This window comes from Sceloporus occidentalis, unplaced genomic scaffold (assembly GCF_023333645.1).
Source record: "Sceloporus occidentalis isolate IW3139 unplaced genomic scaffold, rSceOcc1.0.p SCAF_46, whole genome shotgun sequence".
Classification (NCBI taxonomy): Eukaryota; Metazoa; Chordata; class Lepidosauria; order Squamata; family Phrynosomatidae; genus Sceloporus; species Sceloporus occidentalis.
Window position 1 is genome coordinate 1,368,063 of NW_028317026.1, and position 17,490 is coordinate 1,385,552.

The following is a 17,490-nucleotide window of genomic DNA, read 5'->3' on the forward strand; positions in this document are numbered from 1 at the left end:
CTGATTCATTAGCGGCAGTGAAGTACTCCCAATGAAATCAGCTTAATCAGCCAAAGTACTTTACTGCCACTAATGAATCAGCCAATCAGTGGCAAGACATTTTGGATCAAAGGACGAAAGGAGATTTTGCAGCATGAACATAACTTCTGTAACAGGTAAGTGTTGTATTTTTTCATTTTTTTTACAAAAGAGTTTTGCATAGTACACAGGGTACGTCCATATTCATTTTTCTATAGTAGCAGTGTCATGGACATTAGACTGTCTCTACATCCTATTTTAATAGTGGGCACAAGCAAAGTTGAATGAAGTGAACAGTGTCTGATGTTAATCACAATGATCTCTTCTCATTTGTCCTAGAAGGTGACTAGGAAGTTACAGTTCCACGTTATTCCAGAAGACAATTACACATTAGTATCTGAATAGCTTTATTGAGAACGGAAAAGCCTTTGTAGCTTACCGTGTAGTAAATCCCTAAAGTTTTTGCTATAGATAGATTTACAACCATATAGGCAGTTTACCCAAGGAAACATATATTTTTTTCAGCACAAGTTAAGCTGTTCACCTTAAGCTGGTTTAAGGTAAAAGTTATCGCATGTTATGGTAAAAATAGATTTTGTTCCCTCCCATGTATGCGAAACCAAATAAAATAAATAACTGGACCTTTTTATTTTTCTTACCGCCCATACCTTCAAAAAGAAAAGTGACACTCCGGACATTAGTAATGTTGGGAGGTATGCAATAAGCATCCTTGGATTTAGTGTAATAGGAATTTGCATCTTACTTCCGAACCCATAGGTGTAGCAGAATATTATTATTATTATTATTATTAACCATGTAGTCCTTGCCAAATGAGTTTATTCTTTACAGCTGTATAGTAATATGGCAAATGTGCAGAGAGAACATAGGCTTTACACAGAGTGGATTATTTACAAATGCATTTGAGAATAACACAACGAAAACCTACCAAATGATCCTGTTTAAGGACTGTACATGTTTGCAGACATGTCATTTAAAAAAATTAAGCTGCATTCCTACCTAATGTTTTAAAAAGTGAAAGAACACAAATTTGCCCAACTAGAATAGTGTGCAACTGTATGTCACTAAGGAATTCTCATTTTTTGAGGCACAACTTGGGTAAACATGGTACCAGATGAGAAAGCTTCATAAAGATGTAGGAAGAATGTGACCTGTAATGTGTTTTTAGCCCAGTGATGAAAGCAAGCTGTCAGGCTCTGCTCTCCCACAATACCACATATAAATGTAATGCAAGGGTGGATTACAATCATCACTTTAGGTTTGACCTTAAGGTACTCCCTCTCCTCCTCAAAATGCTATAACATTAGAGGAAGCTATTATAGTAGGAGATTTGCTAGAGTCACGTGTAATCCTGTGCTACAGACCGTGGCACTCTTTAACTTTATCAACTCATTGAAACAAATGTTCCCTATCTATACATACACCATATAGTTCCCATACACTAGTTATCCAACGCACACGTTTTCTTATGCAATAACCACATATTGTCCTATCATGCCCAACTTCGCAGTTTGGTTTATCCATCAGATTAAGTTTGAGACTTATTTTCCAAACTAGGGCTTACCTTTATTAACCCAGGTCTTACTCTTAACCTCCCATTAGCCTTCCAAAAGCCTCGGGATCAATATGTTAACCTCGCAGAAATACAACGTATTTTATTTCCTCATTAAGTCTACAACAGTAACGTATGACTGAAAGGCATATACTGTCCTTTGGTTTCTTATCACAGCAGGCCACTTTGTCCCATCTTTATAAATTTATCTTACAAGACAAACTGCTGATTATTTATTTGTCACCCATTACGTTGACATTGGATCACGGGCCAATCACTGTGCATTCAAAAGCTGGTGGTATTCCTAGTAAATGGTACGTTTGCCTAGAATGGTTGTTGGGACTGTCCCAGTAAATTCGGTACAGTAATGGGAACGTATATACATAGAAATCCCTTTTCATTAATATACATATATGGTATATTCTACTGGGATTGACCAATTTAGGATGTATTTTAGAAGTTTTCTATTTAAAGGATAAATCTATGATCATTAATGTATATGCAATAAATATTGTTCAGTTGCACTCCAGTAAATGTAATTGAGGCAGCAGCGTTCAGATGTGAGCTCAGCAAGAATGGGAGCATGTGCAAGATGCGTAGTGTGGTATGCTCCCTGCTTTCAACAGAGATATGGGGAGGAAAAAAATGAGGCAGAACTCTAAATTTGTAATGCCAATAACGAGGAAGAAACCTGCACCAATTACATGCAGTAAAATGCTCACAAAAAATGAACGCCAATATTCATTTAACATGGAAATAGGGCTAGAGTGCATGGAACAAGGTGGGAACCCTAAGTTAGCTACAGAATTTTAGGATAGTTGCCTGATTATCTATTCATCAATGCAGTTCAGAGCCTGTCCATATTATTTTCTTTATGCTTTGTAATGATCATGTGTGACAAAAGAAGCCAAAATAACAAGGTAATGTCATAATAACGTCAGTAAAAATCTTGTCATGTGACCTTCTAAAGCTTCAAGGTCGTTTTGGCCTGTTTGACACAATGTAGAAATAGTCAATTACTATTTTGGTTTCTCCATGCCATGAATTTTTTAATACTTATTAAGATAATCTTAGGGTTTTTTTTGTTTAGTTTTTTGCCTTTACCACTGGTGTTACACCTGACCATACTTGCAGATGTTCATTTCGATGTACGTTATCAGACCAGATCGTATATAAAAAAATAAAAATAAAATAAAAAAAAAAAAGCATTGTTTTAATGTTTTTAATGTAATGCATCAACTGCTATATTAACACAGAGGTTCTCCATGACTCTTTAGGTGGCTCTACACGCATGTGGAGTAGCGACTGACATGGTGATTGACCATTGTATCAAAGCTAGGGCAGCTTTCGTCATCTGTCCTTGCTGCTACGGATTTATACAAAACACAGTCAAGACCACCTTTCCCCGAAGGTAAAAAAAACCCCCCAAAATTTAAGTTCATATATATATATACACTGTAACTGTTTGTTGCTGCTGTGACTGTCAATGCCGTGTAAATATACATTTTATTGGAAGGAATTTCTGATTGTGCTGATAAAGGATTTTTGTGTGTTTTGTGATATGTTTGTAGTAATGCTATTGTTTATAAAATATTCTGATGTCTGACATCACTGTAATGTGTTCAAAACCTTTTTAACAATTGAGGTGTTAGAAGATGCTCAACCTAAGTGTATCCTTGTGGCTACCTATAAATATCAAGGACATTGCTCTAGAATTTCCAATTAGCTTCCCATTGATTTCAATGGGGACAACCAGGGGCGTAACTAGACGCCTCAGGGCCCGGGTGCGAGAATCTGTTAAGGGCCCCCCCACCCCCTCACCCCCCCCCAAAAAAAACATGATTTTTACCCAACAATTTTTTTTCAACTAATTCAACAAATTCAATTTACATATTGAATCATATCTGTAAAAAAAATCAAAGAAAAAGGGGCGCATGTACAAAGGGCATAATCCAGGGGTGTCCAAGTTTTTTCTGCAGTGGGCCACTTCATCAGAATTGTATACGTGCGAGGGCCGCACTAATTTTTCACTGTGACAAAAAATATGGCCTTTAATAAAATATGCAGATTAAAATAAAGTAAATAACACAAAACCTTTACTCTTCCTCTCACTGATTTCTGGGCCTTGAAAGTTTTGCGACTACAAATTCAGGATTCCCTAGATTTATTCTAGGGATGAACTAAAATGAAAATTCTGGACCAAAACATTCAGGGTTCACTTAGCCAAAACCGAAAATGACCCCCACCTTTAAAAATAATAATAAAAACTCACATGTTTAATAAAAGTAGGTAACACACAATTGGACAAAATTAGCAATATGACTTGGCATGATAGGAGTGTGATTGCTAACAGCAATCACACTCCTATCATATACAGGCAACCAGTAAATGCTGGTACCTAGGCATGATGGGACTGTGCTCGCTGTTAGCAATCACACTCCTATCATGCCAAGTCAGCCAGTACATGCTGGTACAGGGTGGCTGTAAGTGATGTGCAGACCCCATACTGCTCGCAGCATCAATACACAAGGGGGGCAGCTAGCCAGGTTTCAGCATGTACTGGCTGACTTGGCATGATAGGAGTGTGATTGCTAACAGCAATCACAGTCCCATCATGCCTAGGTTCCAGCACTTACACATCCATGCTATCACACACACACACACACACACTCATTTATTCATATAATCATTAATTCACAGATGCATTCCCTCAATCACACACACTCATTCAAACACCCTCCCCACCCCCTTACCTGCCCTGCAGCTCCTCGATGCCGCTCACAGACTTCAGCAGGGGGCGCGGCCTCCCTCTGCCTTCTCTGCTAAAGCACAGAGGAAGTAGGATGTCACGTGAACTCCGCTTCCTCTGTGCTGTCCAGAAGACCCTCCCACAAGTAAGTAGCAGGGCTTGAGGTGCGGCTCGTGTAAGATCGGTTGCCCTGGCTGCCGATCTTACGCGGGCTGCACCTCGAGGTCTCGCGGGCCGCATGTTGGACGCCCCTGCGCTTATTTAAAAAAAAACAAAAAAACGTAAAAAAGATTTCGGGCGGCCCCTTGGCTTGGGCCCCCCTGCCGCCGGGGCCCGGTCGCAGTCGCGACCCCTGCGACCCCGGTAGTTCCGCCACTGGGGACAACGTTCACAGAAATTGACTTGCCAGGACAGTCCGTGCTTTTTACTGGGACTTTCTGAGATCGGATACATCAAAAGTTAGCTTTTTTTTTGTTTTGTTAGACCTGCAAATTATACATTTCCATCTCTATGCAATTCTCAGGGTAAAACAACCTTTAGGGAATACATAACTATGTCTTGCCTTCATTTCTTCTGATTTTCTGCTTTGGTTAGGGTTGTCTGGCAGCATTAGCAAAGAATCATAGAGTTGCTAATTTATCACAGTGGCAGATGGCTATGGATGTTACTTAAACAAGAAGCTAAAGCACACTGTGTGGACCAGATCTTGAAAGCCAAGATATACTCAGTAGACAAACACTGAAAAGCCCCTAAAGTTTTCTGTGCATCTTCTTTTTAAGTAGATGACTAGGACTCTGCAGATAAAGATTGGGGTTTTCTGGGGGAAGTCCATAGACCCCTGTATTTTGTCATACAACCTAACATGCTTCCAACAAATGTTTACACGTGATTTGCCAGTTTGTTTTTATCACTTTAAGTTTGCCTTCAGGCTTAACATTAATTTTGTTTAAATGCTATCTCTAAACATTGGCCCTTGAAGAAAATTATGGGTTCAGATATTCAGTTGAACTAACTCATTTTCCTTTTAACATTTCAGTCACCGGTTCCAAGAGGTTTTGTCTTACAAGGTATTTTGACGCTCTCTTTGTATATTTATCCCTGTAATCTTGAACTGCATTCTCTCAAATGTAACAAAAACAAATGTGCTTTTACTGGTAGTTACACAGCTAACCAGCCTATGGGAGTAAATTAATTCAAAGTAAAATATGTGCTTTTGTGTAATTTAGTTTAGATATAGTTTAGACAATATATAGTTTGCATATTACAGTATTATATTCCGATAAGCCATAACATTATGACCACTGACAGGTGAAGTGACTAACACTGATAATCTTGTTATCATGCCACCTGTCAGTGGGTGGGATATATTAGGTAGTTTTAATAAATGTATGATTTGATGGGGTAAATCGAATTAGCCAGGTTCAAAGATGTCCCAAAACCAGGACATGGGCACAGACTGACTAGATGTCCAAATCAAAAACAAAACAAATGCACATCTCGCAAAAGTGGCCTTTTACCTGGGGGTATCACTGTACCAAAGAGATGTTGCTGAACACATATTGGGGTGTTGTTTGACATATACCAGGAGCTGTAAATTCATACTTGAAGTACAATTTGTGTGGGGAAAAACCACACAAAAAATACTACTGCAAACATTGTTAAAGGCTGGTGGTAAAAGGTGTGGATGAAAGAAGTTAAAATACCCTGGGGTGTCTCGTTTTCAAACATATGTGGTTTGATGGGGTAAATTGTATTAGCCGGCTTCAAAGATGTCCCAAATAGCACATGGGGCAGAATGACCAGATTTGGAAAAAATGGTTTTGAAATAGCAAAACGTTACTTGTGCTTTTTGGACCATAACTTGGTAATAACAAAATAAAAACATTAGGTATTTCTAAACTCAGGACAAACAGTAGATTATATTTAGCATTTTTTCATTAAAAAGTAAAAGTCAGAAAAAGTCATTTATTTCAAAATTTTTCACCATATATTTGGGATTTTTCATAGTAAATTATTTGATACTTGTGTGCGTTCAGTAAATGAGAAATAAGAAAATTACAGCTAAACACGAGCACTGCAGTAATGTTACGAAGGGTACAAAAAATAAAATCAGCTTTTGTCACGAAAGGGTTAATATTGATTTTTAGTCAGAATTTGTCACAGAACCAATATGTTTCCTCCTGAAACAGAGGCCTTTTTAAATCTTTTTAAGCAGTGTGGGAGGTTTTATTTCTTGGAGGGGTTAGTGACCTTCTAGCTAATTAAATCTGATGTAAAGAACTCTTTAGTCAGTTTAAGGCATTCAGTTGTCACTGGATTATATTCTCACTTTTAACGCTCTCATATGACAATCTTTCTCTTTCACACACATCCTACTTGACCACAAAAATATCTCTGTGTTGCTGATATGCATAACCCTTTTAACCTCTTTGCCTTGATGCTCGACTGCCGTGTTACCTTGCGTATGGAGGATACCTGTATGAAGTATATAAAGGCATCGGAAAATCGTTTTGCCACATGCAATGTTTACCTTAGATTGTAACGTGTTACAATGGTGCCTTTCACCACAATAGGATGATGGAGTATTCTAGTATATTAAATTGATCTCCAAATAATATCATGGATTTGCTTTTTTTCTCCTACACATCCTGATATTGTAATTATCTATCTATCTATCTATTAGATATAGATATAGATATATATGTAACATTATTGGGCAGCTTACTTTTGGGGTACGCACCTATTAATTACCTTCTGGCAGGCAGAGATTTAAAACTGCTGTAGATACGAGTTAGCGTGCAATTTGTAAAGACTGCCGAACTCTTGTCATTTCAATTTTAGTTTTATGGCTGTTCAAGTTCTCAGAGTTTTTTTTTTATTTGAAGAGTTTAGACTGATCGCATTCCTTTTTTTATTCACATAAGTTTCTAAAGCTCTCTAACCAGCACTCTTTTCCAAACAGCAGGCAAATTTGTGTTTGCATAAGCTGAAGAGAGAGAATGCCTGGCGTAAGGGACCGAGGTACACGTAGATATCCGTGGTGCTCTTAATGGGCCTGTTTATAGACTTAGCCAGGATAATTGGCGGAGGGCCCAGCTTTCATTTTGGTAGCCAGACGTTATCTCCTTGAATGGGCGCACAGATTTAGTCAGCTTGCCCATTAATTATTTAAGCTAAATCCTACTTTGATGGATTTAGCAATTTGAAGACTTTTCCCCCCCTTTTTTTCCTTTCATACCCCCTTTCAGATCCCAACTGCAGAGCTTATTCTACTCACCATTAACCAAAAATAAACTTTTGCAAATCCTTAATGAAGTTAAAGCACTTAAGTAAACCTTTAGCTAATGCATAGTTTTTCTGGAGCTAAGATGATTAGTTGATGTACATGAAAAAAAAAAAAAATCTTGCTTTATTTCATGGCAAAATGTGAATGATAACATTTGTGAAATGATCTTTTGTTTAGACATTATAAAAAGAACAATAGAAGTAAATATGAATTTTCACACGCTATACATTAATAAACAGATGCAAAATGTACATATATATTTGCGTATTGAATATGTACATTGTAAATTAAAATAACAAAAAATACTGCAGAGCCTTGAAATAGAAGTACATCAGTTTATTTTTATTTATTTTTAGGAACATATGATCCTTTGTAGATTTGCTGATCAGACAGAGGCGCAGCTTCCTGTTGAGCGGAGGAAGATAGGTATGTGTTTTGCAAGAAGGATTATGTATATATTGAAATCTACAATGTTTTATGTCCTAAAGTTGAAGCTACACTCTAGCGGGGTAATGAAAGGTCAGGTCCTTGTAAGCCCCAATCCCATCCTGTTTTCCTGCAGACACTGTGCCAGCAGTCTTGCTAAAGTTAAAATGTGGAAGGAGAGCCATATCATGAGCTCCGTTAACATCATAATTTTTTTGCTTGTTGCAATTGTATAACAAAAGCAACATATGTCAGAAGATGAGTAGTGTTAAAAAAAAAAATAATAAAAAAATAAAAACACACTTGATACAGGTCATTCTCTCTACTGTCTTTTGTTTTCTTTTTTCTCTCTATTCAGAAAACCAACCACCATTAATATTTTAACATTCTTTTGTGCAGGAAAGCAGTGTATGGGTTTGGTGGACCTTGATCGAGCGTGGGCAGCTGCACAGGTTGCTTACAAAGTAGAGGTGGTGTCCATGGAACCAGAAAGCTGCTCACCAAAGAACAACTTGATTGTCGGTTCCCCAATCTGTTGATATCAAATTGTTCATGCTATCAAAATATTAAACACCTGCAGTTTTAAGTGGAACAGATTACATTAACAATTCTGAACATTGTGTAAAGTTGTCTTACTGTATTGCATTTTAAATAAAATATTCTCTTTTAAGTGACCCTCTTAAATTAATTTGCAAACACATCAAATAAGTACTCGTTTGATTATTAAATCATTTAAGTTGCAAACTAAACATTTTTAAATGTTCACTGAGAATCTATATTTAAGATCCTGGTATTTTTCCATTACTTGCTCTAGTCCTTTCACCTCTTATCATTTTGCATGGAAATTGCTCTGCATACATGCATAATACCCAACATGCCATTTGGGAGGTGACACAGAATTCTGTGTATCGCTTGGACCCTACTGAAACTTACCTTTGTTATTACACCATGTGCACCTACCTAGAAATGTGCATAATTATATTTAATGTTTCTTTAGCATTTTTGTACTTGTGATACCGTCGACTTTTTTGGCACTGATGTAGGATCATCAGAGAACAGTAACTGTCCTATGGTTGATCATTACCTTTTACGTGCATTTGCTAACATCGCTTCTGGAAGTTCAAGTGTAAATATTTCACAGTACACCAAAAGAGCATCTGGTTATATGTGACTGCATCTCTATTACCCTCATATGAACCTTGTTTCTATGCATTATCTTCATTATAATCCAACCTAGGTACTATAAATATATAAAAAAAGATTAAACTTCATTTTAATATTTTCTGGCTTTTAAGTATGCTAAGAAGTAAGTAGCTTTGGGTTCCTCTCGCCTCCGCCTCGGGACAGTATCCGCACCCACATGTAATAATAGAGTCCAAAGCCAAATATTACAAACTTCTGACGTTTTTCCAGATCAGCTGCCTATAAATCAGAAGTATATTTTTGTGATTATTATACAATTTACTAGCTTCAGGCACATAAGATTAAATATTTATAGCTCACATGAGTAACTAGGTTCTCTGACTCCATAAATAAGGTTATGAGTACATCGAGTAAATTTAGCACATTACACATATTAGAAATTTTCTTTATACTAACAAAGCTACAGTAATACTAATAAATACTTTAGATTTTATGCAGGGCTACTCACTCACTGATCACTGCATTGTGGAAGGAATGAAGTGTGGTTTTTTTCTAGGGTTAATGGCATTTAGAACATGCCCCAAAAATATACTTGAATTTTTTATTCGGAAAGTCCTCCAAACTAAGCCCAATCCACACCGAGCAGATTCAATTCACAGAGTGCGTTCTGACCAGGAGGCTCCTCTCTTTTAGAAGTACAATATAGTTCTTTACCTCCACATCATAGGTTTTATTTTAGTAGACCTACCATCTTCCAACTAAACCAAAAAAAGGGATAACAACTCCACTTATTGTATATGAGAAATTAAAATGAAATGGGCCAGCCAACAGGAACATATACCGGTATTATTTCCAAAACGAGACTCAATGCTATAGTGGAATATATCAGGATCTGATGTATCTTCTATAATTTGTTTTGCGCTGGCTGATAACACATGTTAAATTAAACTCCCACGCTATGATGTATGCAGTGCGGATACATTTGGTTGAATGTGGGTGGGGATAATCCTTGAAAACCCTCATGATACATAGAAGGTTATTTATAGAGAAGAATTCAAATTCCAAAGTGGTAAAATTGGCCTTATTGCAATAGCAACAAATGGAGTATTAAAGCCGACCTCTAACAGGGGCTAACTTTTCCAGCCACTTGTGCAACTCACATGAGATTTCACATTCCAGATGGATGTTTTTAGTCTGTTAGTTCTATTCATATTTGTGTTGTAAGGGGATTCATGTTTGTATTTTGCATTTTTTGATTTATTGTTATGAGGTTTCGTAGAAAAGCACTCCATATACCTTTAGTTTTTGTCCTGTGACTGCCTTCCCTTTTGCTCATGCGCCACATGAGCTGCTGCGGAATCACATTTCTTGGGCCCAATGCGCACCTACTAGAGCAGGCCAGTCTGGCTTCAAAGATCATACCGGAGCCACCCTATTTCAAGAAATGGACCAACTCTGCTTTAGGAACTTGGTATGCTGCAGGGGGCAATTGTCCACCAGCTTCCTGGGCTAGCCAAACCACCCTGGAGTACTGAATAAGCCAGAAACAGATGAGATATTTAAGAAGCCTATTACAGTGTCTTGGCTCATTTGTGGATAGTGGAGAAAGGATTACTTTTGTGTTATATAATAAAGCAATGAAGCTAATAACGTCTTCTAAGTAGATCATAAACTATGCATCTAATTTTTGTTTTTTAAGACAACTTTTTACACTGACTTGCTCTCCCTACTGTGGGCACATATGCATGTAATGCTCTATCACTGCCTGTTCAACTAAATTGGTCTTGCAACTGTTAATATAATATTGGATACATTTGGCATCCAAACCCTCCTCTACGTGCAATGACGCAGTAAGATGAAATAACCAGAAGCTTCTGCTGAAAATTGAACAGTATTAAAATCTGATCCCTAATAAACTTTTAATGTAATGTATCTTTTAAAAAAAAATTATGAGATTTTATGGATTACAACTCAGGTGTGCACAGTTACGGGTTGCTAATGACTCTTATTATCGAAGTACAAATGATGGCTGGAGCTTCTATTGAATAAAGTATATTAACATGTGTTTACACTGATATAATATACAATTGGTCAATGTCATTCCATCTGTACTCATGGAATTTAATTTAATAGCTTTCTGTTTAGTGAGCTGAAAGGTATTACTCTTGTCTACACAAGATTTATCGGTAAGATAGAGACAGAAGCTGCAGACATTGCAGGTTGGTGCCTTGGTGTCTGGTATAGACCTAAAGGTATACCTGACATATTTCGTATTATGTGGTTTTACAAATTACTAGGTTTTCACTAAATTCAAACACTGCAATGTTTAAACATTAAAAGGAGCCAGACTAATGCTTTAATGGGTGCGGGAGTCCCTTATATCTCACAAAGAAAATATGTTTTATAGAAGGAATATAAAATGACCAGGTGAACTGATACATTTTATAGTGCGCCAATGTTATTTGCTGAAAGCTTTCTAGGTGAGCCTGGCCCTTCTCATAGTTTACATTCTCCTGTTTTGAACAATGTATCTCTCCTTGCAAAATGTTTATTGCTTTGTAGGAATTTTACGAGGCTACTTTTATCTTTAGATATTTTTTTGGTGTAGCCACTTCTGTTTTACCTGTCGTGCCTCACTTGATTTTATTTTTTGATAAGGCAATCTAAAGTGTGAGCCTGTGACAGCTAATTCCTCCAGCCGATGATGTAATGTCATAGTGTGAAAGTTTAATTTTAGCCTGGGAAGGGAACCCATCCCTATCATAATATTACCAGAATGTACAATGTAATTGTACTCGCTTGTTAATGTGACTTTGACTTTGCCATATAACTGTAGTTTGTTTTGTAAGTTAATACCCTGTGCTGCTTTGTAGTACTTACTAATGTACAGTCATGAGAAAAAGACAGTACACCCTATTTAAATTCTATGGAATTACATATCAGGACATAATAACAATCATCTGTTCCTTAACACCTCTAAAGATTAGGTAAAATGAAGAACAACACATAATATATGACACCATATCATGATGTATTCCACAAAAGTATAGCCAAAATGCAGAAGCCATATGTGAAAAACTAAGTATGCCCTTACTGCTTCCAGAAGAATTAAGATATTCAGTAGAAGACAGGTGCTGCTAATCAAATTTTCATTTGATTAATTGATCTTCAGCAAGTGTGACCACCTCTATAAAAGCCAAAGTTTTAGCAGTTTGATGGTCTGGAGCAGTCAGGTGTGTGTTAACAGAAAGCCAAAGGAGGAAAAACATCAGCAATGTTCTTAGAGAAGCAATTTTTGCTGTCCAGCAATCTGGGAGGGGTTATAAGGCTATTTCCAAACAATTTAAAGTTCATCATTCTGCAGTGAGAAAGATTATTCAAAAGTGGAAAACATTCAGGACAGTTGGCAATCTTCCTAGGAGCGGACGCCCCAGCAAATTCACCCCAAGGTCAGTCCGTGCAATGCTCAGAGAAATTGAGTTATATCTCAGACGCTACAGGCCTCAGCATGTTAAAGTTTATGAAAGTACAATTAGAAAAGACTGAAAAAGTATGCTTTGTTTGGAAGGGTTGCCAGGAAAAAAAGCCTCTTCTCTCTAAAAAGAACATGGCAGCACAGCTTAGGTTTGCAAAGTTGCATCTAAACAAACCACAAGACTTCTGAAACAATGTACTTTGGACAGACGAGTCCAAAGTGGAGATGTTTTGCCATAATGCACAGCGCCATGTTTGGCAAAAACCAAACACAGCATATCAACACGATTACCTCATGCGAACTGTCAAGCATGATAGTGGAGGGGTGATGATTTGGACTTGTTTTGCAGCCATAGGGCCTGGGAACCTCGAAGTCATTGAGTTGACTATGAACTCCTCTGTATACCAAAGTATTCTAGAGTCAAATTTGAGGCCCTCTGTCTGACAGCTAAAGCTTGGCTGAAATTGGGTCATGCAACAGGACAATTATTCCAATCAAACCAGCAAATGCAGAACAGAATGGCTGAACGAAAGAATCACGGTATTGCAATTGCCCAGTCAAAGTACAAACCTCAGCCCGATTGAAATGCTGTGGTGGGACCTTAAGAGAGCTGTGCATAAACAAATGCCCGCAAACCTCAATGAACCGAAGCAACGTTGTAAAGAAGAGTGGGCTAAACTTTCTCCACAATGATGTGAGAGACTGATAAAATCATACAGAAAACCATTTCACGTTATTGCTGCTAAAGGTGGTTCTACAAGCTTTACATTGTTTTTCACACATGGCTTCAAAATTCTGACGTGTATGTTGCATGGTGTAATATGTCAATATGACAGCTGAGGTTCTATTTACCTATTTTTTGCACCTGCTAAGAACAGATGATTGTTATCGTGTCCTGATATGTAAACCCATAGAATTCAAAGAGGGCATACTTTCTGATATATTTTGTGATATTGTATTTTTTATTTTAATAAAAGGGGTCCTGTTTAAAGGGACAGTTAAATGTTCCTGATAGCTTTATGAATGAATAATGCATACTAAACTGAGTTTTTGTCTATATGTTCTTTTACAAAGGTTAACAAATAAATAAAATCACTTACCTAAGCAATAAGCTGCAGCTCCCTGGATTCTCTGTCCAATCAATGTCAGGAAAGTGCTCCTTATTAAAATCAATAGAAGTGCTTTTCTTGCATGCCTGTGGGTAGTCTTGTGACGTCCAGTGCGCCAACACAGAATCTTAATTAACTGACATAAATTTCAAAGTGGTCAATAGACCTCAATGACTTGAAAAATATAATTTTTATTGTAATGTAGCAGGGGCGCTATTTTTTTAAGGTTACAGATGACTACACTCACAAGCCTTCTGGCACTCAAAAAACTTGCAGATTAGTGAATCTGTGATACGTTTTGTGAGAGTGAACGTGTGATGGCATGCCACTGGAGTCGAGTCTGGTCACGTTAACCTTCTGGACTGACCATGCAACTTCTTAGCAAATAGACCTAAACATTAGTAAAGCTTTAAAAGGTATTATTAGTATCTAAGCCAGTATCATGAAACTCCATGACAGATTGTGAGCGGGAGCAAGTTGATTACAAAATAAATGGTAAAGAGTTATTAAAACTGTGTTGAGAGGTGCCATATTTCTTATTTGAGATGTTATGCTACAGGGGTGTCCACTGCCTCACAGGTGGCTAATCGATACCCTGTACATACGTATAAAAAAATAAATCATGTAGGCCCGGACTGTTTTTATATATTTAATTTGAACCATTAATTAACACCATACAGTAATATGCACACAAACACTAACAGCATACACCATAATACAATATGATCTAGCACCATACAATCACACACAGCACATTTTTTAAATGTTACTGATAAAGAAGGCATATGGAAGATAGAGAATGTTCAAGTATTAGGCATTACGGTCCCTTTAAACCAGGCATGTCCAAACTTTTGCCAGATTTGATGAAGTGAACATGTGCGAGGGCCGACCATTTTGCCTGACATTCATTGAACCGTTAAAATTAAATGCAAATTAACTATTTTATGGAAAGTTTATTGAAAACGGCATACTTTTCATTTTGTGACTTGGATGACAAATCTAAACAGGTGTTAGATCACTCTGCCTTTAATATCAAAAACACAGATCTATATTTGGGCAACTTATCTGTGGGGCCTTATCAGTCCGGAACGCGGACCACAATTGGCCCTCGGGACGGACTTTGGACATGCCTGCTTTAAAGCAATATAACTGTGTAGTTATAGCAAGGATTTGTCATTTAACAATGTCTTGCTTTGACAGGAATTTCTGCCGCCTTTGCGTGTATTGGACTGCATGAGATCTTCCAGATGTTTTCAGTTTTAATTATTCATATCATGTAAACCACATTCCTTCAAGCTAAAAGGTTTACATTATCACTGTGAGGCACGGGGATTATATAAAACTCGCATTAGAGTGCATACCTGGGAGGCCAGTTGTTTAAAGTTATTTTCACACCTCCACTTCTTTCACCGCTGCCTTGATCAGCGTATCCCAGAGACAGCTGCTGCTAAACCTACACATGCTACGGAAAAGGCATCAAGCGGTAGGCACTGCGTAGCAGAGCAGCTGGTTCCTGGTCCCATTTGTACAACAGACATAAATCACCAGCTATTTATGTTTACATTCTACTCCGTGTCAAAGGTTAGAGCAGAGACAGTTAATACAGACTGCTGTTTGGCATCATTGAATATCTTTAATTGTTAACTCGATTTGTTTTTTTCTGTCATGACATGTCCTTTAAAGTGCATGATTTAAGATATACCAACCAAAATAGGCTAATGACTTCTCCAAAAGCTAATTTAAGTCAGGAGTCAGCTAACCTGGAGTCCAATCACTGAGACAAGATTGGAGATTCTGATCAGATCTACCCAGCCTTATCAAGAAAACTTTGTGTTTGGTAAGACACATTGTCTACACATGGAGCATCATACAAAGATGACTGCAAGAGCACAGCGCAGAATTCTCAATGATGTTTTGAAGAATCCTAGATTTAGCTAAAGACTCTGGAAAATGCTTTTGTTGACACGTCTACCATAGACAATGCAGTACAATGATCAGGAACACTGCTCATGGGAGGGTGCCATGGAGGAAGCCACTGCTGTGCAAAAATAAACATAGCTGCATGTCTGAAGTTCACATAATTGCACCTGGATGTTCCACAGCATTGCTGGTATAATATTCTGTAGACAGACTAAACCAAGGTTGTTTAGAATGAGCACACAATGCGATGTGTGGAAAAAAAAAGCACACTCCATCATCAACATCAAAACTTCATCCCAGCCGTTAAGTACGGTGGAGGGGGAATCATGGTTTGGGGTCGCTCTGCTGCCTCAGGGCCTGGACAGTTTGCTATCATCAATGGAAAAGTGAATTCCCAAGTTTATCAAGACATTTTGTGGAAAGGTGTAAGGCCATCTATCTACCAATTGAAGCTTAATAGAAGTTGGGTGAATGTTTACACTGTGTTCAAGAAAGACATGATAATGTATAGTTGGTTGTGTGTTTGTTTTATTGTTGTGACTGGGATAAAATCTAGGTAATTCCAAAGGGTTCATGTACTTCTTCCTGCAATATATATCAGTCATGGCTTACCCTGTTCTGCAACTGTTCTTGAAAACAAATGGGCCAAATTGAAAATTTTGTCCAAATATGTCTAATTTACTATGTTGGGCTGTGTGTTTCTTTTCCACTTTGGTTAAAATTTGTACTTTTACATCCTGTGCATACTTTGCCTTATAACTAATGATACAAATATAGATTCGCTTGATTAATGTGTAAGCTATTCATAAGATTTGATTGCAGCCACCGCCTGGATATATGTGGCTGCTCACTGTGAGAGAACAAGAGTGAAGTATACACAATTTGTAGCGTTTTCCCAAACAATAATGGTTAGAAATTGGCAAATATTAATTTCAGCAACCATTGAACGTAAGCCCTGTATTCACAAGGCTTGATAAAACAAGGTATGGAAGGGATTATAAATGTAAAAACCTGACATAAAAAAGGAGATTTGTTCAGAGTAAGCCTGAGCATATATGAGTGGGGCTGACAGTTTTAAGCCATAGTAATTCCATCCATTTTTAAAAACCTAATTAAACATAACATATCAAGATATAACCCACTTTAAATAGAACAGCATATGTACAACAAATGTCAAAATGTTTTATTCTGTTCAGCCCTATATATTGGTATTAATTAGTGTGTAAACATGTATAGTACATACTTCAAGACATCAGAAGTTTACATGTTTTGCTACTTATCTATAATAAAACGTGCCAAATAAATGCGGGAGGATTTTTATTAATTTGCCAAAAACCTTAGAATTTAAACTTGTCACTAACAAGTAAGATTGAAAATATTATTTGAAATGCCCACATATTTTGTAATACATACATAAACATGGCCACAGAAGGACAATACAAGGAGAAGGAAATGTAGACTTTTTAGAAATAATGTATAATTTGTACTCTACAAATTTCTACACCACAGCTATATATTTTAATTACTAAAGAATTATACAAAATACAATTGTTAGAACATTTTGTTACATAAGTTATACTGTAATTTTGAAAAGAAAACATGACGAATACAAAAAGAACAAAAAAGCTGTAAAAATGTAACTTAAATTACATTTAGAAAAGCAATATATAGAATAACACTTTTCATAATGCAGCTGTATTGTGGAAGATAAATAAAAATATATGAATTTCATATATTTTTATAAGTTTGCATAATACTGTCAAATGTAAATAATGTAATATAAAACTGTGGGCA

At 37.0% G+C, this 17,490-nt stretch overlaps 1 protein-coding gene across 1 annotated transcript in view; it reads left to right on the forward strand.

The window, feature by feature from the left end:
• LOC149289306 (glutathione S-transferase C-terminal domain-containing protein-like) overlaps positions 1-8,588 on the forward strand; it is a 40,566-nt gene extending 31,978 nt beyond the window's left edge. Inside the window, exons 8-11 of the mRNA XM_089490720.1 lie at positions 2,866-2,999; positions 5,374-5,404; positions 7,980-8,049; positions 8,449-8,588. Coding sequence (XP_089346846.1) covers positions 2,866-2,999; positions 5,374-5,404; positions 7,980-8,049; positions 8,449-8,588 — 375 coding nt within the window. The remainder of the gene's footprint in view (positions 1-2,865; positions 3,000-5,373; positions 5,405-7,979; positions 8,050-8,448) is intronic.
• Positions 8,589-17,490: the final 8,902 nt, after the last annotated feature.